This window comes from Pinus tabuliformis, chromosome 7 (genome assembly GCF_031772625.1).
Source record: "Pinus tabuliformis cultivar Carrire ecotype Pingquan chromosome 7, CPIR1, whole genome shotgun sequence".
NCBI classification, from domain to species: Eukaryota; Viridiplantae; Streptophyta; class Pinopsida; order Pinales; family Pinaceae; genus Pinus; species Pinus tabuliformis.
The window spans coordinates 331165542-331191949 of NC_142293.1; the positions used below are offsets into that span (position 1 = coordinate 331165542).

General features: G+C 38.4%; 1 protein-coding gene across 5 annotated transcripts in view; it reads right to left on the reverse strand.

Moving 5' to 3' along the window:
* Positions 1 to 26408, reverse strand: part of LOC149247303 (vesicle docking protein) — a 135786-nt gene that overhangs the window by 39415 nt on the left and 69963 nt on the right. For all 5 annotated transcript variants that reach the window (XM_089458171.1, XM_089458169.1, XM_089458170.1 and 2 more), the window contains 4 exons: positions 25802 to 25954; positions 23989 to 24528; positions 22231 to 23784; positions 22061 to 22129 (listed from right to left, as the gene is read on the reverse strand). In XM_089458171.1, the coding sequence (XP_089314297.1) occupies positions 22061 to 22129; positions 22231 to 23784; positions 23989 to 24528; positions 25802 to 25954 (2316 nt within the window). The remainder of the gene's footprint in view (positions 1 to 22060; positions 22130 to 22230; positions 23785 to 23988; positions 24529 to 25801; positions 25955 to 26408) is intronic.

The following is a 26408-nucleotide window of genomic DNA, read 5'->3' on the forward strand; positions in this document are numbered from 1 at the left end:
TGATAGATCATTTGCTTACTTACATTTCTAAGTTGAAGAAGTCGAAGGAAATCTATGATAAACTGGTTGGGATGTATGAAGTCAACAATTTGAACCATATTCTCTCCTTGAAAAATCAAATCAAGGACATCAAGATGAACAAGGTGTTGAAATATGTAACTTGGTTCGGTCTTCATAATGACATATATAACCATGATTTTATGTTATTAATGAAAAGAGAAAAATAAATTTATTATTGTTGTTCATGAGGCATGGGTTTCACGCCCAAGGAAAAATTATTTTTAGCTCATGGACCCATTGAGTGCTTCTAGGGCATGTCATTGAGTCTACAAGTCAATTGAGTCATTGTCATGTATGAAAGACCCATTTAGGCATGTTACATATTGTAAAGAAAATTTATTTGAGTCAAAAGACCTCGTCATCATGCAAAGATCAAGTCGGCCTACATGAAGGGACAAGTTGGCCTAAAGATAGCATTTTGTACCCTCAAAAGCCCTATAAATAAGAAGGAACTCGACCTCATTTGGAAATACACTCAAGCAAGTTCGTTCTCCTTAAGACAGAAGCTGGAAAAGGACGAAGAAGAAGAAGAAGAAGAGAAAGATCGAAGTTTTAGGCCTCTCTCTCTCTCTCTTTTGTTAGCGTTTCTACAGTTACTTGGCAAGACAAAATTTTGAAGTTGCATCGAAACTACAAAGTTGCATCAAAGTTGTGACTCTGCATCGAAGCTGTGACGCTGCATCAAAGTTGTGAAGCTGCATCGAAGCTGTGAAGTAGCATCAAAGTTGTGAAGTTGCAATTAGGTCGAAGCTGTGAAAGGTCAAAATTGTGAATCTGTTGGAGAGGTCGAAGTTGCAATTGAATCTGCCAATCGAAGTTGTAGAAGAATTTGTTGGGCAAAAGAATTTGTTGGAGGTCGAAATTGCAGTAGTTGCTAAGGAACTGCTAGTGTTGAAAAATGTAACTAGGTTTCGTCTTCATAAATGTATTTGAGTCATTATGTAATGTACTTGTCAAAAGAATGAAAAATAAAACTTTTATTGTTATCACAATGACTTATTAAATCATGGGTTTCATGTTTGGGTCATCATGTTTTAGGTCAAAGTCCCCATTGAGGACTTCTAGGATTTATTCTGAGTCAGTAGAGTCATTGTCCATTTAAGGAGACCTTTGTTGGGCTTTTGAATCATGTAAAAAAAATTATTATTTAGTCAAATTAGGTATTTGACACCTCCGCACCAAGTCGGCCTCAAGGAGATCAAGTCAGCCTCAAACAAGGCAATTCGACCTCACCTCAAGCCTATATATACAAGGAGATCGAATTCATTTGGAGCACTCTCTCACTCACTCATAAGTTCAATATCCAAAAGAAAGAGCTAGAAAAGTGCAAAGGAAAGGAGGCTAAAAGAAGTGCGAAGTTGGAAAAAGAGGAAGGAAAAGAGAAAATCGAATTTTTGGGCTATCTCTCTCTCTCTCATTTGGATTCCTCTGGGAGATTGAAGTTTTCCTTGTCTAGTCGAAGTTGTTACTATTGTTGCTGCCATCTGTTGGGTCGAAGTGTTGTTGTTTCAAGGTCGAAATTCTAGGTCGAAGTTGCTAGAAGAGGAGGTTGACTTGGTGGTTGGAGGAGGTTTGTGTCTAGGTTGAAGAGTCTCAAGAAAACTATTGAAGCAAAATATTTTGACTGGGTTTTCCCCTAGATAGGGGTTTTTCCCTTTAGAGTGCCTACATCTTGTGTCTTGTGTTTTTGTGATCTTCATACACACAAAATTTGATAATTTCTTGTGATAATTGCTTGAGGAACAATAATATAACAAATAAGTAAAAGAAGCCAACATAATTTACATGTATGATGTAACTATCAAGAAAGATAAATCCAACGCTAATTCTTCTAGAATTGATTTCTCAACATGGTATCAGAGCTAAGGTCAAAGAAGATTGAAGATCACTTCGTTGGCTTGAAGAAAATAATTACTCTCTCTATTATAAGAATGGGATTCAATATTGCAGGAAGATGGATCAAGAAGATCTTCTACTACTTATGCAACAAGGAAAGTCAAGGGTTCTTAGCTGCACTTACAGGTTCACTTAATGATGATAATGCGCGGATCATTGACAATGGAGCATCAAGGCATATGACAGGGGAAAGTAAACAACTTCAAACTCTATAAAAGGAACCATCTTCTCATGCAGTGGAATTGGGAGACAACAAAAGCTATGCTATTAGAGGCTTGGGATCAACATCTTTGACGCTAGAGAAGGGAGCTAAACTACATATCAACAACATACTATATGTTCCAGGTTTGAAAAGAATTTTCTTTCAATTTCTTGCTTATAAGATAAAGGGGATAGAGTTGCTTTTGTTGATGGAAAGGTCTTGGTTTGGGGAAAAGATTCAAGTATTTATAAAGCTAGGGTTATTGGAGTTCGTGAATGAAGCTTATATAGAGTTATTACACAACCTCCTCAAGCCCTAGTTCATATAGAAATCAATCCCATTGAGCTATGGCATAGAAGATATGGTCATCTTCACTACAAGGTCATTCCCGCTCTTAATCAACTAGTTCATGGCATCCCCAATATCAAAGAAGATCGTGAAGGAGTTTGCAAGGGATGCTCTTTGGGTAAACATACAAGGAAACCATTTTCAAATAGTGAAACAAGGTCTAAAGAAATAGCATACCTCTCACTCATTCTGATGTGTGCGGGCCTATGTCTGACAAATCACTTGGAGGTCATCTTTACTATGTGACATTCATTGATGATCACTCTAGAACGACATAGCTCTACATTCTCAAGAAAAAGGATGAAGTATTTGAAAAATTCAAGGAGTTTAGATCTGAAGTGGAAACCCTAACCAAAAGAAAAATAAAGACTTTGAGATCTGACAATGGTGGGGAATACACTTCTAAAGAATTGATTGCATATTGTAAAGAAGCAGGAATTAAGAGGGAGTGTATTGCTCCCTACTATCCCTAACAAAATGGAGTGCCTGAAAGAAAGAATAGGGCAATTGAAGAAGGTATATGAACAATGCTCCTTGATCAAGACTTACCAAAATTTCTATGGGGAGAAGCAGTAATGACAGCGATATATATTCAAAATAGAAGTCCTCATAGAATTCTTGAAAATGACACACGAGAAAGCATTCACAAGGAAGAAGCCAAGTGTCGACCATCTCCGAATCTTTCGGATTCCTACCTATATCCACATTCCAAAGGACAAACGAAAGAAGTTAGATTCTACAAGCATCAAAGGGATCTTTTTGGCTATAGCCTCTCCTCAAAGGCATATTGAATCTACATCAAGGAAGAAAGACATATTGAAGTAAGCAGGGACCTTATATTTGATGAAAATCATGCCTACAAAAGATCCAAGGGCATTCCTATTGATTCTAGTGACGAAGATCTACCTATATTCGAAGAAGAAGAAGTCCAACACGACAATCCATCTGCAATTCAAGAAGAAAAAGAAGAACCAAGTGAGCCTATTCAACGTGTGATCACACCGAACACAAGGAAGAGGCCAAATTGGTTAAAAGCTACTCTTGAAGATGCTGAAGAACATGGAGCTACAAAAGGAACCTTTAGAAAAAGCAAAAGACCGAAAAGATATTCTGGATATGCTGCATATATGACAAAACTTATTAAAGTTGAACCATCTACATTTGAAGAAGTTGTTCATCAAGAAGTATGGGAGAAGGCAATGTGGGAAGATTATCAATCCATCATGTAGAATGGGGTTTGGGAAATCATTCGTAGACCTAGTGACAAATCAGTCGTCACATCCAAATGGATCTACAAGATCAAGCACGTTGTTGATGGAAGTATAGACAAATACAAAGCTAGATTTGTTGCAAGGGGTTTCTCTCAAAAGGAAGGCATAGATTATGAAGAAAACTTTGCACCCACTACAAGGTATACAACCATTAGATCTTTGGTTTCATTGGCTGCTACAATGGGATGGAATATCCATCAAATGGATGTGAAGACGACATTTCTAAATGAGACCATCGAACCCACTGCAAGGTATACAACCATTAGATCTTTGGTTTCATTGGTTGCTACAATGGGATGGAATATCCATCAAATGGATGTGAAGACGACATTTCTGAATGGGACCATTGATGAGGAAGTATGTTATGACTATAATTCATAACAAGTAAACTAAATAAAATTAATGTAAATATTAAATAATCAAATATTGCTTATGTTAAATAGTCATTAGTTAAGTGAAACGAAATGACACTGGCTTAGATATATATATTTGGGTCCTCATTGTAACATTCATCACTTATACATTTATATAGTAAATTATTATTACAAAATACCTCTTGTGTATTTTTACATTCAAGTCTACAAGCTATCAATTTTATGCTTTAGTGGTATCGGAGCCATGGCACACAATATAATCATGTGGGTCTTTGAATGTTGTTTGCCGCACAATGTGCCATTACGTTCACGTCCTGAATGCGTTGAGCAGTTTAGTGAAATTCAAGAAGCATTTTAGCGTTTAGAAAAAACATTTACAAAAGTTAAAGCATGTCGAAAGGAAATCAATAATAAGGAAGGAAATAGCGACAGTGAAGAAATGAACCTAGGCGAAGCAGGAGAAGCAGATTTTGAACAAAATAATAATAATGAAGATGAAGATGAGGTCGATAAGGACTATCTTGACAAACATGAACATGAAAATGATCTCAACAACGATTGTGATGAGAAGGATATTCAAAGTGGGTATATGAAAACTAGAGAAGAAGACCACTCAAAATCCGAATCCAATTGGGAATATGAAAAAAAAGAAGTAGCTTATCTTGTTTCTCATTTGGATCAGAATGAGCTTATAGAGTCCCCCGAAATCCCATGGACCTCCAATGGAAAAACGTTGGTCGTCATACAACAATAACAAAACTATGATTTTAAACATGTCCCACATGCAATTCAAACGCAAGATCTGGATATTGAAGGTATTGATGGGAGGTCTGTTAAGGGTAGAATCTGTAAGCTGCAATGCATTGTAGATAATTTGGATTTGATTGAAGACTCAAGCACCTGCAACCCAATTGTTGGATCATTGGATTTTTTTGAGATTATTTCCAAAAACAAAGCAGATCCTAAGAGTCTGATCAATTGGGACAATGTTAAGATTCATATTGTTGAGGTTTTTAAAAGGGAAAAATGCCCTGATTTGAGTTGTGTTGTGTCTCAACGTGTTTTGCTTAGGAGTTCCATTTCAGAAAAGGCAGGGAATGAAGATGAAGATATGGATAGAATTGGAGATGAAATTCTTGATAGGCTTCAGCAGGAAAATGGTGAATTCTAGAAGGAAAAACCTGCATGGCAGCTGGTTTTAGGGTTTTTATCAAGTAAGAAATGCATGGCTTTGGTTACTGTTTTTGATAGCAGCCATAGTTGTCTTCCATTATCTGTTGTTCTGGAGCCTTTTACTGTCCATGTAGGCATGCTTTATATATTGGATTCAACTGCAGACCTTAGAATTACTAGAACTTCTCCATTCAAAGAAGCTATTGGGGATTTTTCTCAAGAAAATCCTAATCATGTTGAAGATTCCAATTCTCGTGTACAAGAAAAATCTTTCAGAGTGGACCAGCTTGATCATCAACCAAGTTCACTGGATCAGCATATACATCAGCAACCACAGAGAGGGAAGAATCTAAAAGCTTTCCAAGTTCATTCTGAGCTTGATGGTCATGATATCAGAGTCCAACAAGCCACAATGAATGATCTTGGTATGCAGGGACCCCTGATGCATGTATATCCATCTACTGATGTCAGGCAGGTTAGTCCTATCATGTCAAAAGAATTTCCTCATCTTGACATCATCAATGACTTGCTTGATGACGAACATTATCGAGGCAAATCCCTTAGTGCAATGCTGCAACATCCAGGTGGGCAGCATTTAAATCGACACATTCCTTTTCTTGGGCTTGAAAGGAGAAATTCAGGTCATATTACAGCCCGTCCAACTGGGCGTGTTATTGGTATAATTAAGCGGAATTGGCATTCGTACTGTGGGTCTCTGGAACCAATGCCTATGCCTGCAGGTGGTGGTGGAATTGTCAACGCTGTATTTGTATCTACTGATCACAGATTCCAGGGTTATTGAAGCTGGAAAGCTATGTTGGGTGACCCTAAATTTTATTCTGACAGAAAACTCTTTGGAAAAAGCGATCAGCTTTTATGTTTTCTTAAAAGAAATTTAGAACCTTATGTCGATGGGATAATAGTGTATGACCCTGCAACGAACACCTCGGAAAGGCTAGCACTGAAAGATCCTCTCTGTGGTCGAATTTCAATCTTCTCCGCAGAGCTGATATTCCCAATCTTCGTTGTTGCTTGGCGTTTGCTACCTGTTCTTCTATTGGATGTATCTACTTCGTCGGCGGGCATGACCACCGTGGAGAACACGCTCAACATTTTGGCTGCGTACAAACGTCGTCCACCATCGTGGAGAACACGCTCCGCAACAACCGTGGCAGTAAACGAAGAGTAGCTGACCACTGTGTCGGGTGTCGGCCAATCCGTGGAGAACGAAGCCTGTCTCGAATCCGTAAAAAGGTCAACGAGGCAGTGTGACCGTTGAACAACGTCGGTTGGGTGAGTACAGGGTTTATAAAAAATTGATATATAAATTATATAATTACATATTAATTATAACTTATAATATATATATATAGTTTATAAATATATATATATATATATTATAACAACATGTATATATATATTATTATTTAAAAAAAAAAAAATAGAGTTAAAAAAATATATATTTTTAAAAAAAAGAGTTATTAAAAAAAGTAAACCAAGAGAATATTACTAATGAGCTACATGATGAGAGGATGGCCAGATTATATACATCGACATCGAGACGACAGACACTAAGTGAAGAAAATCCACAGCATTAAAGCTTTGAGGACAAAGCTTCCGAAGGAAGGGGCTATGTGATGAATATAATTCATAACAAGTAAACTAAATAAAATTAATGTAAATATTAAATAATCAAATATTGGTTATGTTAAATAGTCATTAGTTAAGTGAAAAGGCATGTCTAAAAAGACATGCCCAGTCATGAAAGGACACCAGCTTATATATATATATATATATATATATATATATGCGGGTCCTCATTGTAACATTCATCACTTATACATTTTTATATATAATAAATTATTATTACAAAATACCTCTTGTGTATTTTTACATTCAAGTCTACAAGCTATCAGTTTTTATGCTTCAAAGTATGCATTGAGCAACCTGAAGGCTTTGAAGCAAATATCAAAGATACTCATCTATGTAGACTCAAGAAGGTCTTATATGATTTGAAACAAGCTCCTAGGGCATGGTATGCAAGAATGGATGCATACCTTCTAAGAATTGGGTTCGTGAAGAGTTTTGTTGATCCAAATCTCTACATCAAGGTTGTGGATGATGAGCCAGTCATTATTCAATTATATGTGGATGATCTATTTATTACAAGTGCAAAATGAAGGATACAAGAATGCAAGAAAATGCTAGCAGCTGGATTTGAGATGAAGGATCTAGGACTGATGCACTATTACCTAGGTCTGGAAGTATGGCAAAACCCTAGGGAGATATATTAGGGGCAAGGAAAGTATATCATCAAGTTGTTGATGAAATTTGGATGATGGATTCCAAGCCCATGACTACTCCTATGATCACCAATCTCAAGAAGTTGAGGAGATCTTACTCAAGTTTCGTAGATCCTACCTCCTATCGTCAGTTGATGGGTTCTCTGATATATCTGGTGGATACTAGGTCAGATATATGCTTTGTTGTGAACATTCTTAGTCAGTTTCAGTTGGAGCCTTGTCATGATCACTGGATAGCTGCCAAGCATAGATTGAGATATCTTTGTGGCATTATACATCACTTCCTAAAGTACGATAGCAAGGAAGTCAAGTTGATTGGCTTCACAGATTCTGATTGGGGTGGTAGTGAGACCGACGGAAGAAGCACTATAGGTGGATGCTTTAGTTTGGGATCTGCCATGATATCATGGATGAGTAGAGACCAAGATCTCGTTGCTTTAAGTGGTGTTGAAGCAGAGTATGTGGCCGCATCTGAAGTAAGAAAGGAGGTTGTATGGTTGAGGAAGCCTCTGACAGATTTGTTCGAGAAGCCTCTGGATCCTACTGTGATAATCAAAGTTGCATCAAGATGTTTGGAAATCTCGTGTTTCATGCTAGGATGAATCATATCAATAATAAGTTCCACTACATTAGGAACTTCGTGCAGGATGGGATCATGAGGCTACAGTATGTCCCAACAGACTATCAGGCAGCTATTATACTAACAAAGTCTCTTCCTAATAAGAAGTTTGAATATCTTAGAAGCATGATTGGTTTAGTTAATATTGTTGATCTTGTTGATGATGATAAAATTTTGGAAGATATTTGTTGAGGCTTTGTGTGTGAGGCATATTGTTTGGGAAGACATCTGGACGACACTATGTGTTGATGTCTAGATCCAGAAGTAGGAAGGGTGGCGTTGGTCATGGAGCTCTGACCTCAGATACGCACCTAGATCCCTGGGATGATGGTTAGCAAGTAAGCCTGATGGTACCTAGACTAGCTGAAAGCTTTATTCCATCTTAGTCCCACTCGGATAAATTCCCCTGGCCAGGAATCTAATCCATGGCATCGTGAGTACCTAAACTGTTAGAGGACCTTGGATAGATTGCCTTGGTCAGGAATATAGTCCATGGCATTACAGTGCCTAAACTCTTCATAGTTCATGTGGTTTGAGATCTTCCTTGTATATGTTATTATGAATACCTCCCTAGTTAAGAGGGAGTGTTGAAAAATGTAACTAGGTTCGGTCTTCATAAATGTATTTGAGTCATTATGTAATGTACTTGTCAAAAGAATGAAAAAGAAATTTTTTATTATTATCACAATGACTTATTAAAGCATGGGTTTCATGCTTGGGTCATCATGTTTTAGGTCAAAGTCCCCATTGAGGACTTCTAGGATTTATTCTGAGTCATTAGAGTCATTGTCCATTTAAAGAGACCCTTCTTGGGCTTTTGAATCATGTAAAAAGATTTATTATTGAGTCAAATTAGGTATTTGACACCTCCACACCAAGTCGGCCTCAAGGAGATCAAGTCAGCCTCAAACAGGGAAATTTGACCTCACCTCAAGCCTATATACTACAGTCTATGTTCAAAATAGGAACCATCATCAAGCTCTTGGGTGACAAGAGCCCCAAAAAGTTTTTCACAGGTGTGAAGCCTGATGTTGGACATCTAAGGATCTTTGGCTGCCCCATGTACTTTCATGTGTCGAAGGGCAAGAGGAAAAGCTAGAAGCCACTGGAAAGAAAGGTATGTTTGTTGGATATTGTGAAAATTCTAAAGCCTTTAGAATATATGTGCCTAGTCAAAGGAATTTCGAGTTTAGCAAAGATGTGACCTTCGATGAAGATGTTTCCCTTGGAAAAGCAAGGGATATTCCTCCTCCTCCTCTTGTTGAGAAGAAGGATGATGACATGGACCTACTAGAAGGTCCTTTTGTGCCTGAACCAGAGACAGATGTTGCTTATGATCCTATGGACCCCCTAGATCCTCCTCCATGTGATCCTTCGTTCAAGAAGAGACTACTTTGGCTTTGTGATATTTTACAAGATGCAAAAAGACACACCGCTGCCAGAGGAACCTTTAGAGAAAGTAAGAAGCCATGTCGATATCAAGGTTATGTTGTAGCTATGAGCACCATCATACAAGTTGAGCCTCCCATCTTTGAAGAAGCAGTGAAAGAGTAGGTTTGGAAAGATGTTATGGCTAAAGAATACGAATCTATTAAGAAGAATGATGTATGGGAAGTGGTTTCGAGACCCAAAGGGAAGTCTATTGTGACTACTAAGTGGTTGTACAAGATCAAGCATGAAACAGATCGAAGCATTGAAAAATACAAGGCAAGGTTTGTGGCTAGAGGTTTCTCCCAGAAAGAGGGAGAAGATTATGATGACATATTTGCACCAGTTGCCCGCTTCAGTACCATTAGATCTATTGTGGCCCTAGATGTTAACCAGGGATGGACTCTTGACCATAAAGATGTGAAGACTGTATTTCTTCATGGCATTCTCCAAGAAGTATATGTTGAGCAACCACAGGGATTTGAAGTACAGGATAGGAAGACTCATGTGCGTCGGCTAAAGAAGCCTCTCTATGGATTAAAGCAAGCCCCTAGGGCTTGGTATGCTCATATTGATAGCTACCAGATGAAGCTTGGATTCACAAGAAGCAACATTGACCCAAACTTCTACTTCAAAGTTGTACAAGGTATGCCCATGATTTTGGTTTTATAAGTTGATGACTTATTCTTGACAAGTAGCGAACCTCTGATGCTTGAGTGAAAGAGGGAGTTGACCTCTAAATTTAAAATGACAGGCCTCGAATTGATGAACTAATTCTTGGGATTAGAGGTGTGGGAGAGACTTGGTGAAATTTTCCTTTCACAAGGGAAATATATTGTGAATCTGTTGGAAAGATTTGGAATGGAAGAATGCAAGTGCATGGCCACACCGATGGAGATGAACTTCAAGAAGCTATGTGGAGAATTTGCAGGATCTGACTTGGCTAGTTGATTGGGGCATTGATGTTCATGGTCACACCAATGGAGATGAACTTCAAGAAGCTATGTGGATAATTTGTGAGACCTAACTTGGCTAGTTGATTAGGGCACTAATGTTCCTTGTGAACACTTGACCAGACATATGTTTTGCAATTAACACCATGAGTCAATTTATGACTGAGCCCCTATATGCACATGACGTCACTGCTAAGCATGTGCTGAGATATTTACATGGGACGATTAATCCTGGTCTGAGATATACTGCCAGAGATGTGAGACTTCATGGTTACATTGATGCTGACTGGGCCAAAAATGTTATTGACAGGAAGAGCACATCAGGGTGTTGCTTTAGTTTGGGTTCTGCCATGATATCTTGGATAAGCAGGAAGTAGAAGATTGTTGTTTTAGGCATGGTTGAGATAGAATACATTGCTGCTAGCACGGCTGAGGCAGAATACATTATTGCTAGCATGGCTAGCTATGAGGCAGTATGGTTGAGGAAGCTCCTTGGAGAGTTGTTTGAGCAGGTTCAGGACACGACAATGATATATTGCGACAACAAGAGTGGGATCCATCTAGTAGAGAATCATGTGTTCCACGACAAGTCCAAGCATATTGAGATCAAGTATCACTATATTTGAGACATGGTGCAAAGAGGAGTCATAAGACTTCATCACATTTCGATTGATGAGCAGATAGGAAATATTCTCACTAAGGCTTTGCCGAAAGGGAAGTTCTTGGTCTTTAGAGAGCAGCTTGGGCTAATGGATGTGACCCTCCCGAGTAATGTCACGGCTGATCGAGGACACTGAGATATGCTCTCCCCTCTGTTTGAGCTCACAAAGAGAGGAATTGAGCTAGAGAGCTCCTAGGGTTGAGGGATCTCTAGATAATAAGATAGGGTGTGATCCTTACCACTTGTGGTAAGTGTATCTCACCTATTGTCACTGTAGGGCATGTGTGATCCTTGTCATTTATGACAAGTCGGTATCTCCCCCTACCATCAAGTCTGGGACTTGACAGAGTATACCCGAGTTGGCATCCTACCCACAAGCTGGGCTTGTTGGGATTGTTCATCCCCATCTGGCCAATGGTTTGAGGCCACGTGGGCATGTGTGTAATCCTTACCATTTATGGTAAGTGTGTATCTCCCCAAAGTCGGTGGATGCAGGTGTTCTACCACTTGACTCTTGAGGATCACGATGGGAAGATTAGCGGACAATAGGATAGAGTGTGATACCTACCTCTCATGGTAAGTGTATCTCGCCTATTGTCACTGGTCAATAGGATAGAGTGTGATCCTTACCTCTCATGGTAAGTAGTATCTCGCCTATTGTCCTTAGATATAGGGTGGTAGACAAAGCTTCCCTATGATGATTCTTCTTTAGGTTTGAGAGTGTTCAACAAATGAGCAGAGACGAGACATGATATAATACAACGATGATGATGACAGGACATTTGAGATGGGACTTATGATGCAGTTAGAAATTTCTTCCTAGCTAAGAGGGAGTGTTAATTTGGCAACTTGTCAAAAAATTTCCTCCATTGGGAAGCCTTCCTCATCCAAAGAAGCCCCTACTAGCGTTTGGAAGAATTTAATTTGGTCAAGAAAAAAATTATTTTTTATGAGAAATCCACATGTGCACAAAAGTATAAAGTTGGCCTAAAAGACAAATTGGGTCTCCTCCACCTCAGATAAATAGACCTCATGTCACAGCACTTTGGAGTATCATCACACACATCTTTCTTCTCTTGGATTGGTTCATACAGCTCTGAAATTGCAGGTCCATCTTCACACATACATAAGAGAGATAAGGATTTTTTGTTGGTCGAATTCATCTTCGGTTTTAGGACTTTGACCAGCAGTGATCTCTTGATCTTGGAGCTTGGTTTGACTTCATTTGACTTGGGAAAATCTCTCTTTTGGAAGGCCACATTGATTGGTCAGGGGGGCGAAGCTTTTTGGGTTGTTTGACCAAGGTTGACCACAAACCATGCCCACATAATTTCTGAAGTTTGACCATAGATCTTCTCTCACAGTTGACTGAGATTTTGTTGATTGTTTTGACTTGGGTTGACCGATTTTGGAAGGCCAAAGTTGATGTTGCTTTGACCGAATTGTTTGGAGGATTGTTGATCATTGACCATTAACTAGTTAGGGTTGTTACTACTACTATTGAATTGACCAAAATTGCAAATTTGACTTGTTTACCAGATTTGACTATTGGGCTCATCTTTCATTGGATATTGGTTGGTTGACTTTTGGGATAGTAAAAGGTTTGACTTTGACTCATTGTTGATGAATTGGAACATTGTATCTCTCTATTGAACATTTGATGACAATCTAATAAGACAAGAATTTTGAAAAGGGTTTTCCCCCTTGTGTAGTTTTTCCCTAGTCTTTGACCAAATATTGTGTCTATCTTTCTCAGTTGTCTTCTATTGTGCATTGGTTTATTGTTCTACCTACAATTGCTTATTGTTGATGAAAGATTGAATTATATTGGATAAATTTGTTGCTAATTGAAGAAGAATTGGAATAAGTGATTGTGTTAAGCATAGAACACTAGAAAAATAACACCTTTCTCCACTTCATCTTGCCACTGTTAAATAAAGGGAAAATGCACAACCAGTCTGGCCATCTACAACAGTTCGACTTTGCTTGGAGTTTTCATTCTCACACATGGAAAATTCGACCGAGCATGGATATTTTTACCTCCTACACTTGTCATTCAGCTTTGGCATTGGGATTCACTCCCAAATTTGTATAATAAACCAATAGAGCTCCCATTTTCTCATGGTTGGAAGCTAGATGTTTGTTGTTACTCTACCAAAATTTTCATTGAAGTAATAAAGAAGTCTTTGGGGGTCCATACGCTAGTCTTTTGTTGTTATGCTTTGTAGCATGAGGTAACTTTGTATCTATCATTGAGTTTCTTATCATATTATGGTTGTATTTTGTTGAATTTCTCTTGCATAGCTATTGGTTTTGAGTATGTCTCAAGACATTTCCGTCTAGGGAAGGAAGATTGCAATTTCTTGTAGTCTCCCTTGAGCTTGTGCATATCCTGAGCAATAGTTGTGATTTGCTTGTTCTCGATTGAACAACAAATCCAACTTTGCCATCATATGGCAAGTCTCCATTGGCACTAATATTTCGCTTTGCAAGTTTTGATTGTGTCTAAACAAGTTTACCAATTTCCTTTGGAGATTGAGGACATCTTTGGTTGGACTAGCCATCTCCATTGATCTCAAGGAACTCATAATTCATTCAAGCCAAGGACTCTCCAAAGAAATCAAAAGAAGAAGATCAAAAAGGGGGTTTCTATAAGCCTCTACTTTTTCCTTCCATCTCATTAAAATTGAATTATCTCTCCCTCTCTATTGCACAAGTATTGTTTAATCAAGCATAGAAGGCTAAAGTATTGGGCTTGGTCCCATCTTTCATTCATTAAATCAGCTCATGCAAGTTCGTTTAGTGGAGGAATTTGTTGTATTATGTGTATTCGAATTAGCATATGATCCTTAATTTCGTCCATCATATGCACTCAAGTTCTTCTTGCATTTCTAACTTGCCTCCTTGTTGTCTTCTTGTGCAGATTAAGGACAGCAAAAGTCCTCGCTTTGGTGACTGCCAAGATACTCAAAGTCACAGATTTTTGAGGCTGCCCACTTGAACGTTACCAACGTTACAAAACTTTTGGGCTGCTTTTGAGTGACTTTTGGGGCAGTGAAAAGGGTCCTTGTGACTGTCATTTTGGACTGAGATTACAGCCTTTCAAGTCTGTCTTTTGGGCAGAGTATACAGTCAACAAACTCCTCTTGGATCTCTTTGGTCATTACGAATTTTTGTAATACTTGTTCCCTCTTTGTAACAATTTCTCGAAGTAGTTCTTGATCACTCATTGTAACTCTTGGGAAAGAGTAGTCTTGTTTTTCAAGAATATTGTAAAACTCTTCCCAAAATATTCCCTCATTTCTATAAGAGGGCACTCACATCATTAATAATAAAAGAAATATTTTTCTTTGGGAGCTTGGGAATTCTCCCCTTGGCATCCCATCCTTCTCTCTTTTGAGGGAAGGAGGTCTTGAGTGTGCTTGTTGTGGTTTCCTCTTTCATTCCTTTTCATTTCTTGCAAGTAGATTAGCTTACATTTTCTTTTGCTTCATGCTAATGTCCATGTTATGCTTATGAGACTTTCACGATCTATTTGCACGCTTTCCATTCACTAATGCACATTTGATCTTGAGCTAGTTGGTTATTTTATGCTTTATCTCACTTGACTATCACTACATGCTAAGTTTCACTTGATCATTTACATGTTAATGCTCTCATAGTTTGATCTCACTTCCATGCAAGTATCTTCTTCTAATTTCCAATTACATGCTCTATAGATAGTTTTGCTTTCATTTGATTTAGATTGCTTACTAATTCATAGCTTTTTGTCTCATTCCATTTGCAATTTTACTTTGAGCACTCTTCACATCTAAAGTATTTGCAATTGATCATTTTGATGCACTAAAATCAACCTCCAACATAAGATGGGTGTACAAGCAATAGGACACTCTCCTCAATATTCATTTACCCAAGTGTGGAGAAAGGCAAACACATGACTTGGCAGTGCATGCTCGGCTAGTCCAGTGTTGGAGTGCTTGCAAGTGGGTTGACTTGGTAGACTAGGTGGATACTCATTAATGAAGCTAAGTTAACCATCCCTATCCTTACAAGGGTGAAGGTCTAAAGAGGAAGTTTCACCTAAGAATAGGTCTAATAAAATAAACCAAGAGCACTTTACATCAAACATTACATCATTGCAACATCTCTATGTTTATGCTATCTTGAAGTTATCTCACATTTTCAAGCATCATTTATCTTTCAAGTAGCATTTTACACTTGTAAGTATTTCAACTTTATTTTCAAGCATTTACATTATTGTACTTGAAATATTTTAATTTGAAGCTCATTTGCTTATTTTGAAGTATCTCTTATTTCATTGATGAATTTTTATTTCAAGTATATTTCATGTGAGCAAACTCTTACTTTCAAGTACAATTGTATCTTAAGCATTTTACTTGCTATCTTTTTCACTTGCATGTTCTTACTATGCAATTACTATTTCTTTCCATTGAGTTGTTCATTTTGCAAGTTTAATTATTTGGCACTGGTCTCATCATTTATTTCTTGCAAAGTATCCCTCATATTGGTATTATTGATTTATATAATTGTTCATGAATGGTTATCTCTATATGTTCATGGTGATCTTATTTACTTGTTGAAGTATTCACATGGTTCAAGTGGTTTATTGATTTGATGGTTGATGTATCTCTTGGTTAACTTATCATTGATCTCTTAGAACTTTCTTAGTGTAGCACAAACCATACCTTAGATTTTCCTTAGGGTCTACCCCCCTTTGCTTCAACCAGGAGAGAACCTAGACAGAGGAGTTGGGAATTGGGTAACAGCCCCAACTCACAGCTTGCCCCCAAGGCCACACAAAGTGGAGTTAGGGATTTTCTGCATGCTAAGCTTAGGTGTGGATTTAGGCAGCAACACCACCGATGTGAAGCGTTATCCCATCCCAACATGTCCCTGGGAAGTGAAATGTTTGCTGCCAAACAGAGGCCCAATGGAAGATCCAGATGTCCTTGTGGGAACCCACTCTCCCCAATAGTCACTCAATTGCTTTGCGTTGTAGCTCTAGGATCCCATACTAGTTCTAAAGTGAGACCACCATGTGAATGTTGTGTCAGTCTGGTCACAACCGTGACCCTCTCCTGCTCCTACATAATCATCCACTCTTGTAATCCTCCGTCACAACACCAATAAGGGACAACTCTACAATGTTGAAATCTATTAAGGCATCCCAGCAAGGGCATAACCTACCAATCCACGTCCAACCTCTAGCCGAAATAATAGCAAGGAAGACCTCCCCCTACCCATAGTGATAATCCAGACAATCCCTTCCCTATAATCCCAAGGAATATGCAATCTTGTCGTTGTCATCTCCAAAATCCTCAGGAAAGAAGTGGCCCACTGACCCAATGGATCCTTGGATCCCACAGCTATATTGGAAGCCCACCACTTCTAATTCTTATCGCCTGCCACTACGTAGTATCGATGGTCGCTGGAAACCATATGTGCCATATAGCTACTCCCCGATTGCCACCAATAAACGGATATCTACTACCAAGCAATCGACTTCGTGCATCCGGATTTGTCCTACTCCTACCAATCGTCACCATTAAATCTGTTATCCCCACTCTCAGCAATGTGCCAATACAATGTCTGGAGTCTGGACACCCATTGGAAAATTGCCTCAGTCGTACATGGTACCCTCTACTCATGCAAGATCCTGACATGTCCTACAGAAGAAGTGGCATGTATCTCCCCCATGTTCATCTCCCTAAGTGTGCACACAAGGATGAAACATATACCGCCTTTGTTGAAGATCATCTCACCCCCCAACTTGTCCTACTCCTACCAATCGTCACCATTAAATCTGTTATCCCCACTCTCAGCAATGTGCCAATACAATGTCTGGAGTCTGGACACCCATTGGAAAATTGCCTCAGTCGTACATGGTACCCTCTACTCATGCAAGATCCTGACATGTCCTACAGAAGAAGTGGCATGTATCTCCCCCATGTTCATCTCCCTAAGTGTGCACACAAGGATGAAACATATACCGCCTTTGTTGAAGATCATCTCACCCCCCAACTTGTCGCTACCAACTCATGCACCGACCCTGCTCCTCCACTAGAGAATCTTTATCGTGTCCCTGATGCACTGAATCTCAAAGAGTTGTCTTAAGCAAATCTCCCAAGTCCTACTACCCACAATGAGAGCATCAATCAGACATGACAAGGCTCCCCTTGATTGCACATGATGCCAAAGAGTGTTAAATGCGTGGGCTCTGATGGGTATGTTCAAGAACCTGTATGGACGGTCACGACCAACCCTATGACCGACCCGATCTCCAAACCTAGGTATGCCCACCCCAATGGCATGTCTGACACCCTCGACAAGAAATCTCCCTGCTAGCAACACTTCCCTAGTCCGTTTTGCAGCCTCATACACTACTGCACATCACTATCACCTTTGTGCTCCTCTATATACCACTTCTCATCGTTTCATATCCCAATACAACACTAGATGCCAAGATAGTGTAAACACTGGATGCTACCTTAGGTGTCCTGCCATTAAAACAGTTACAAGAACAGTCCACAACTACCTTCCTGTCCCATTACATATAGTCACATTACTTGTCAACGCTATACCTCTAGATAAGGATAATGGAAATCCTAACAGCAGTCAAGGTATCAAGTTAATGTCAAAGTCAAACATCTTATCATAGCATGCTCATCAAGGTGTGTTATTGAAAGGTCACTTGATGTCAACGTTGTCATTGTACAATAAGTCAAATTGTCAAGTGATATGTTCAGTCAAGATGTTATAGTAATGTAAATGTGTAATTTGTTGTTATATCGCCTATAGTTATAGCACTTGTCAAGAGTTATACATGGTATAGGCATGGTTCTACTATCAATGATCCAAATACTAACACGAGGTCATTATGCCAAGCACGGAGACCGAGAAGAAGTGATCGCAAAGTTTCAAACGATATTGTGTAAAAATATGTGCTTATTTGATGAGGGTTGAGGCTTGGTAAAACAAATTTCATTGTCCTAAAGCATACAGCTGCAAGGCTAAAAGAACAACACTTCATGGATCAATTTACTGTAAGTGTTCTTCAAACAAGGGAGTAATGTTTCTTTGGTTAGTTTGTCATTCAAGCAACAAGTGTCTTATGGAAGATTGCAGTCATAAGCCTCTTTTAATGCATAGACTTGCATGCCGTCTAGTGTTCTTACAAGGATGGAGACTTCGGAATAGGCCTCAACCTTTTAAGGACGGATCTTACCAAAGATAATATCCTTGCGCAAATTTGGATGCCCTAGAGGGCCAGAGAGCTATAATAAGTAGGTACAAACAATTGTGCCCTAGGTCGAAATTCTTAGAAGAGGCCATAATCCACAAAAAAAGTAAGTTTTCGCAGGCCTGCAGCCTAATCTTACATCTGCACTCAACGAAATCTTAATCAATTCAACAAACAGTCAACACAAAAAAAACATCCCTTGAAAGCCGAGTGGACAAGGGATACTTGGAGTCCAATCAAAAAAATTAATCAAGACTTTCGTTGTCCTATTACAGGTAGCCAAAAATTACAGAGAAATACCACCGAAAAATTCAGAGAAAGACCTTGATAAATCAATGTGTTTTGAGAGGATTTAAGGTCTCCTTTTATAGAGTTCAGAGGGACTTCATAAGTGACCGTTATAGGACAAGGAAAGGGCTTCATGAAGGAGTTATAACATTAAAATTTTAATTAAGTCATGTCTTGTGTGTTAAGTAAGAAAGGTCGTGAGCCTTATGAGTGAGAAAGGTCATGAGTCTTATGAGTGAAAGATATTAGCCTTTACAATATGAGCATGAGACGCGACAGTTACGCAAAATTGCAGGAATTCCTCAAGAGTTGACCAGAGAAAGCGAAAGGAAAGCTGGAATTCCCGGTGGACGAGGTCGACACGGTAGGCATTAATGCGAAATCAATACCAAAATATGATTACGAGAAAGAGACGATGAATGTCAAAGTGGAAGCGGATGATGACGTGGATGAAAGTGAGTACGTTCTTGCAAAGCAGAATGGGTGGCGCTTGCCCTTTTTTCATTTTCGCCCAATGGCTCCCTCGGTGGGTGCCCTTGCTGTTGACAATGACAGTGACGCTGACGTTGCCTCGCCCGAGTGGCCATGGCCCATCCACATCACGAATCTTCCCCTCATATGAACACAAACGCTGAAGGTCTACTATCTAGTGCCCGAACGTCCCTACCACTGCACCATTTCTCTCGATTCGAAATTCAAACCACGCTGTCCACATCAGCACTCCCTAGCCTTGTCACTACCCGTCCGACCGTTCGTAGTTGCAAGGGCTAACCAGCCTGCCATAGGGCATTAAATGCCCAGGTATATGCATGCTCTATAACAAAATAACACACAACCTTTACTTTTAATTTATGTAGCCACCAAGGACTGTGTGTTATTTTGTTATAGAGCATGCATATACCTGGGCATTTAATGCCCTATGGCAGGCTGGTTAGCCCTTGCCGTTCGTAGTTGTCCTCAAACCACGCTGTCAGGCACAAAAGTCTGCGCCGACACCCTTCCCTATGCTTTCGTCTGTCTTCTCCTCTATACTTGGCATTTCCACCACTCCTCGCCGCCTTATTACCTGCCAAACGTCATAACCTTCCACAGTATGGTTCAGTTACAAGTTTTTTATATATTAAAGTTATACATATAATTTTAATATATTAAATTTAATAAGACTATATATATTTAATAAAAAAAAACTTTACGGAAAATATATATATATATAGTGTTATATATATAACTATTATATAAAGTTATATTTATAACTAATAAGTAATATATTATAATTATAATTTAATTCATTAAATTATTATTTTAAAATAATAATAATAATAATAAAGTTATTAAAAAAAATTTAAAAAAGAAAAAGAAAAAGGAAAAAAGAAGAGAGACAACGACTCAAAATAGAGTTACGGAGACCTTCCACCTTCCATACGCCGAGACGACAACAACAAAGACAATTGCCAGCAATATAGCTTTGAGGACAAAGCTTCTGAAGGAAGGGGCTATGTTATGAATATAATTCATAACAATTAAATAAATATAAATATTAAATAATTAAATATTGATTAGGTTAAAATAGTCATTAAGTTAGGTGAAAATGCATGTCTAAAAGACATGCCTAATCACAAAAGGTCACCTGCGGAGGTATAAAAGCAGGGCCTCATTGTAACATTCAAATCATCTTTTATATATATATATATATATATATATATATATATATTATTAAATACCTCTGTGTATTTTAACATTTAAGTCTACAAGCTATCAGTCTTCGTGTTTCAGCGTAAGTTTTTATGCTACACTCTCTCTCCTCATTCTCCTTCTAGCCCATGCATGCCATGGCATCTACATTATATGCTCTGCATGGTTTTGGTTTTATTTTTGCTGTACTTGTATTTCTATTAGCTAATTAATTGGTTATTTCTCTATTTCAAGGGAAGTAGTGATAAGAGTTGCTTTTGCACTCCCACTATATATTCACAATGGTTGTGCTTTAGAATCCCATTGACCAACTTTGTGGCCACTTGTTGTAGATTAGTAAAAATATCTTATCTAGAACTCTCTGGTATCCTAGCATAAAAGGGATTCAACATAATCTCAAAACCAATCCTTCTCAATGACACTTTATTGAAGAACGTTATTCAAAGGTATATCTGATACCATGCTTTTATCGAGATTGGGTTGTCTTTGATAACCTTGAATTCCCCCCTCTTCCCAAAATATCCAGATGGACAGCAGCTCAACCAGTGACCAACCACCAACCACAATAACAGTGAGTAGCCCTAAGGAACTCTAATGGATTTGAAGCTGTGACCTATGGCCAGCCTATCGGAAAAATGCCTTGGATGGATGGTTCAATGAAAATTTATTGAAGAACATTATTCGAAAATATATCTGATACCATGCTTTTATCGAGATTGTGTTGTCTTTGATAACCTTGAATTCCCCCCCTCTTCCAAAAATATCCAGATGGACAGCAGCCCAACCACCAACCACAATAACAGTGAGTAACCCTGAGGACCTCTAACGGATATGAAGCTGTGACCTATGGCCAGCCCATCGGAAAAATGCCTTGGATGAATGGTTCAATCCACTGAGCTAACACATGGAACTAAATTGTTTTAAGTTTTTATTTGAGAAAAAAATTACATTTTAGTGCATTGTTATGATATTGACTTCTTATTATAGCATCCAAAAGAGTCTCTACAGTTTGTGCATCCTTAAAGAGTTAAAAAAGGATTATTAGAGGAGAAATATGACATGCATATTACTCAAGGCATAAGCAGAAAAGGACACAGCTGTCATGAAACAAGGACACAACAGGGGAAACCCAGAATGCACAACAGTAATAGACATAAAAAAAGCATTAGAAAGTTGTCTTCTGTTGTAACAATATATGACATTGTTAATCTCCGGGAGCAAAGTTTAGGTGATGAGTCTCACAATTTGGTTCTTGTATATTCTTCGTGTTTATTGATAACGATATATGCATATTTATATTTTACGATGACATGTTACATGGCTAGCAAGCAACTAGCAATATATCAAAAATACATACACAGATGCAAGAGGAGTTTGATTATGTAGAGATAATCATTAGCAACTTTCTGAAATCAAGTGTATGTAATACATTCCTACATAGCTTTCATGAAGCAATAAAATTTGAAACAAGCATTCAATACATGATAAGAATTTACAAATTTTTTGGAACAAGAACGTTAGCTAAACTCACCTCTGAAGCATTTATTCCACCAACTAAGAAGACAAAAAGCAAACTTTGATCACCCAGTCGTGGCTTTGCCTGAAAAAAGAAACATATTCCTTTATGATCTTTTGCCATATTTACAGGTTAATGGATAAGACCAAACAGATACAGTTCCAAAAACAGAGTATGATGACTACCTGTCCAAGACCAAATCTACCAAATCCACTTTTGAAAAGCCGCCCCATTGCAGAGGAATGATATTCTAGTCCAGGTATATCACATTTTGCGAAGACCATTGATAAAATTTTCGAAATTAATCCCTTGTTTGTATATGAAGTAACATTAGAAATTTCCTCTAAAGTTGATTGCCTGTCCCTAAATGGTAAGGCCCTTCTTGCATCTGATACTTTGTGGAGAACCTTGAAAACATTATCCATCCTGTCACGCAATTCCAGTTTAAGTTGCAATTCTCCATACTCTTGCTCCCTATCTCCTTCTGCTTCTTCATCCTCCCAGCTGCCCCACTGATCATCAAAATCAATGGAACTATGATCTTCAACTTCACATGATTGCTCTGGTTGGGCTTCATTGAGATTCTTCGACTGTAAGTTTTGCCAGTGTGATTCTAATGCCCCCTCTAAACCATGAAGGAAACCAATGTTGATACCTGGAGAACATTCAAGAATCGCATCTACAATTGCTTCTTTCAAAGAATGTTCCTCTTCCCATGAGAATGGACCTCCAGAGCCAGAACTTCTGAAACTTTCCCCAGCTAAGGAATACCCAACAATTGAAAGGATTATGGCATCTCTGATTGAAAGAAGACCAGGAGGTGGTTCATGACCCTTGCCTTGATTTTGGGTTCTCCATATAACACTTCGATTAATAAGATCTTGTATTTGACTAGAGAGACTTTGGCTTGTATCTCCAGCACTCAGCATCAACATTCTCTCTGCACTTGCAAAAGCCTCCCAACATGTACTCCATGGCTCACTCAGGGCCACTTCAGCAGCTTTTGCTAGTTGGATGATCCCTCTATTTCTCATGATGCTTGCTGGGTTTGAGGCTAAGGCATTTATGAAGGAACGCAAATCAGATGCTGTAACAGCACCAAGGCGACTTCTTATACTAACTTTTTCTTGACGGAGTGCTTCTTGGAGCCATTTCTTTATAAGCAGTGTCCCATCTTTTGTTCGTCTCTCAAGTAATGCTTCTAAACAGTGCACATCGTTACAACTTCCAGAAGAAGCAAGTGACCCATACATTGGATCTAGCTGACTGCACCCTTTCTCTAGGAGAAGATTTCTACTCTTATCATCATGTGCACCTGAAGTTAGCAAACCAGAACTCCCCTTCCAACCTGATAAAAATGCAGTCAGACCCTCATTAGAGAAATGGCCCCCATTGTTCATAGAATTTCCTGGCTTGAAAATGCTCTCTAGTGGAATTCTAAAATCGGTTGTACAATGCCGCAAAGAAGATGAGCTAACTGTGTTGGTTGCACCATTATCTGTTGATTGTGGAGTGAATATGCTTCTGTCCCTCCTAGGCAATGCTGAGAACATTCGATCAACCAGTGAATCACCATGACAGCATGGTGTCACAAGATCAAGAGAGCGGTCTATAAGTAGTAGGCCTGTTGATCGTTTTGTGCGCCCTCCCACATCATAAAGGCTCGATAAATCTGTCAAAACTTTTCCAATAGCTTGAGACAGTGGGCCCAGAGTAAAAATCTCCATTTTAAGATCCATCTGCAAAGTCGTAGATACCAATCTTAATTCTAATGATAGTTGCTGAATTATTATTTCATAAGCATGAGGTATTTATAAGAAAATTAAAGAGACAAGCTATAATATCATAATCTAACTCAAAGGGGCAGATCTGCTGAACATGAAATGGAGGAAATATCTTTTCAAACACCAGTAGATTAGACTGGCAACAAAAATGAGTACAACCTGACCAGCAAGATGATGAAGAAAGTGTGCAATTAGAGTTGCTCCTGGTGGAATATCATCCCCATCAGAAGTCAATTCCATACTAATTGGTGGCAACCCTGGGCTCAAAGAATTTTGAAACTTGTCAGATAGGCGTGATTCTGCAATGGCACTCTCTGATGGTAAAACAAAGAATCTGGGTGAAAGTGGGCAAAAGACCATAGGAAAGTGTTTCACTGATACTTTTATCTGTTTCCAAGACTCTTCCTTTGTCATTGTAGAACTGAGATCATCTAAGCTCTTTCCAGGGGAATTGTCTTCAAGACCAGAAATTGTGGCTTCACTTGAAGTTGGCCACAACCTATCCTCTTCCTTGACAGCAATGCTTTCCTGTGACGCCTGTTGATTTTGTACTGAGCTTCCAACGTCATCTGTTTCTGCAAATCTTTGGGCAAAGTCAGATTTCAAAACAAGCTCTTGGTAATCCTGCAATAGCAAGGCTTCGTATTCTCGATAAGCATCAGGGCCCAAAGGTGCATCAACATATGCTGAATGTGCATTCTGCAATCAGGTTGGACATATTGTGGAAAAGAATCAATATAAATCTTGTACATGAAATAGCCACTAATGTTTGGTACAAAGTTCAAAGTTCCAACCCATACAGCCTTTGCCCTGAGAATATGTTCTTTCATCTTTACAGACAGAAAGATTATAATACTATAACACAATAATATTCACCTATCAAACATGGAGACAAAATGGTAAGGAAATCAGCAACACCTCTGAACTTTGAAGGAACATTCAATAATAAAGCAAATCATTAGTTTATTTATCTGATTTCATTGTAGATAGCTCATGCTAATGAGATACATTAATTATATTTTTTGATGATATTTTGAGGCTTAGAAGACAGGACTGAGGACATGATTCAGTATTGATGTCTGATGTATCACTAGACATCTTATACAACATCTTATATCTCAGATTTCTTTTCAGATTTGTGACAATGTATTTATTTTATGTTGTTGTTGCTTTAGATGTTTAAAAAATTGGAAAAAAATGAACATTTTTGTACTTTTTCTAGTTTATCGATATTTTCCCCAATTTTACTGATAACTTGTTTTCCAGACCCTCGCCAATATATTCACCCACATGATGTTTGCAACATTGAATCAAACAATCTCTGTTTTCTCTCTCTTTTCCCTCTGCAAGCACTCTGCTTGCATCTGTTATGTGTAACCTTAAAATAATGTAATTTGCAGTAATATGCAACAGCTAATCAGCCTGTGTATACTGGCAACAACCTATCGACAAAAGGCCGATAGAAAATGCCAGCACCGATAATTGCATTATACACATAAAAACTGGAGGTACTTGATAAACACTTTTAAAACATGGCTAAATAAAAGGGTTGAAAACGATGAGGAACTTAGTTTAGAAATGTCGCAAAGCGATGAATAACTACTCAATTAACACTGCAAAAAACACACGGCTAAATATTAGAGTTGAAAACAATAAGGGACTAGTCCCCAAATGTGGCAAAGGGGATGAATAACAAATAAGGAGTTTAGAAATAAATTATTAGATATATTATACATTAAGTTTTTAGGTCTGATTTCTATAACTTCGTATGCATATGACAAGCTATCCTGTCTAAAAAGACAAAAAATTCTGATCTTTCACCCCAATTATGCATATGAGCATGGTCCAGACTCCAGTCAATTTGTGTATTTGCACTCCTTTGAATCTATGATAATGATTCAAGCCAAGAAAACAAAATTACAATTACTTTAGCTAGCAAAATATAAAATTACTAGCTGTACCAAAAAAGCACCTCTGAAATCGATGTAAATATGGTGCAGTCTCGGATAGAACGATGCATGTGCAAGCAGCGTAGAATATACCGATGTGCATCACTTAAGAGACGTGATGTCATAACCACCATCTTCTGAACTGGTGCATCAGATGTTTCACGCCAGCAAACAGCCTGAAATGCAGAGAAATTCAAAGGTCAAAAAATTTGCTTTTAAAATGCAAGGAAGAGATCTAAAGATTAACACCATAGTCGTTGACAAAAGGTAGAGCAAGCAGCAATTTTGTTTGAGAAATATCCCTTTTTAGACAACTATTAATGCTGCATTCCCCCTTCAAATATAATGCAGATAAACAAAAAATTATTTACAAAATCATTGGCAATTTAATATTCTGTTAAATTTATTATTCCAGGATTCAGAAGATAAGCTGCCAAATGGTCCAAATTCCAAAGCAGACATATCTCTCCTGCACGTATGGATTCTTTTACAGAGAAAAGTGATAGGATCCTCGTGGGCACAGCCAACTGGCAACAGTCTTTTAGCCAAGACAACACCAGCCACTGAAAGAAGAGAAAACATCTCCCAGAATTTTGATCTGAAAGACAATTGACTTCAATAATTATAACT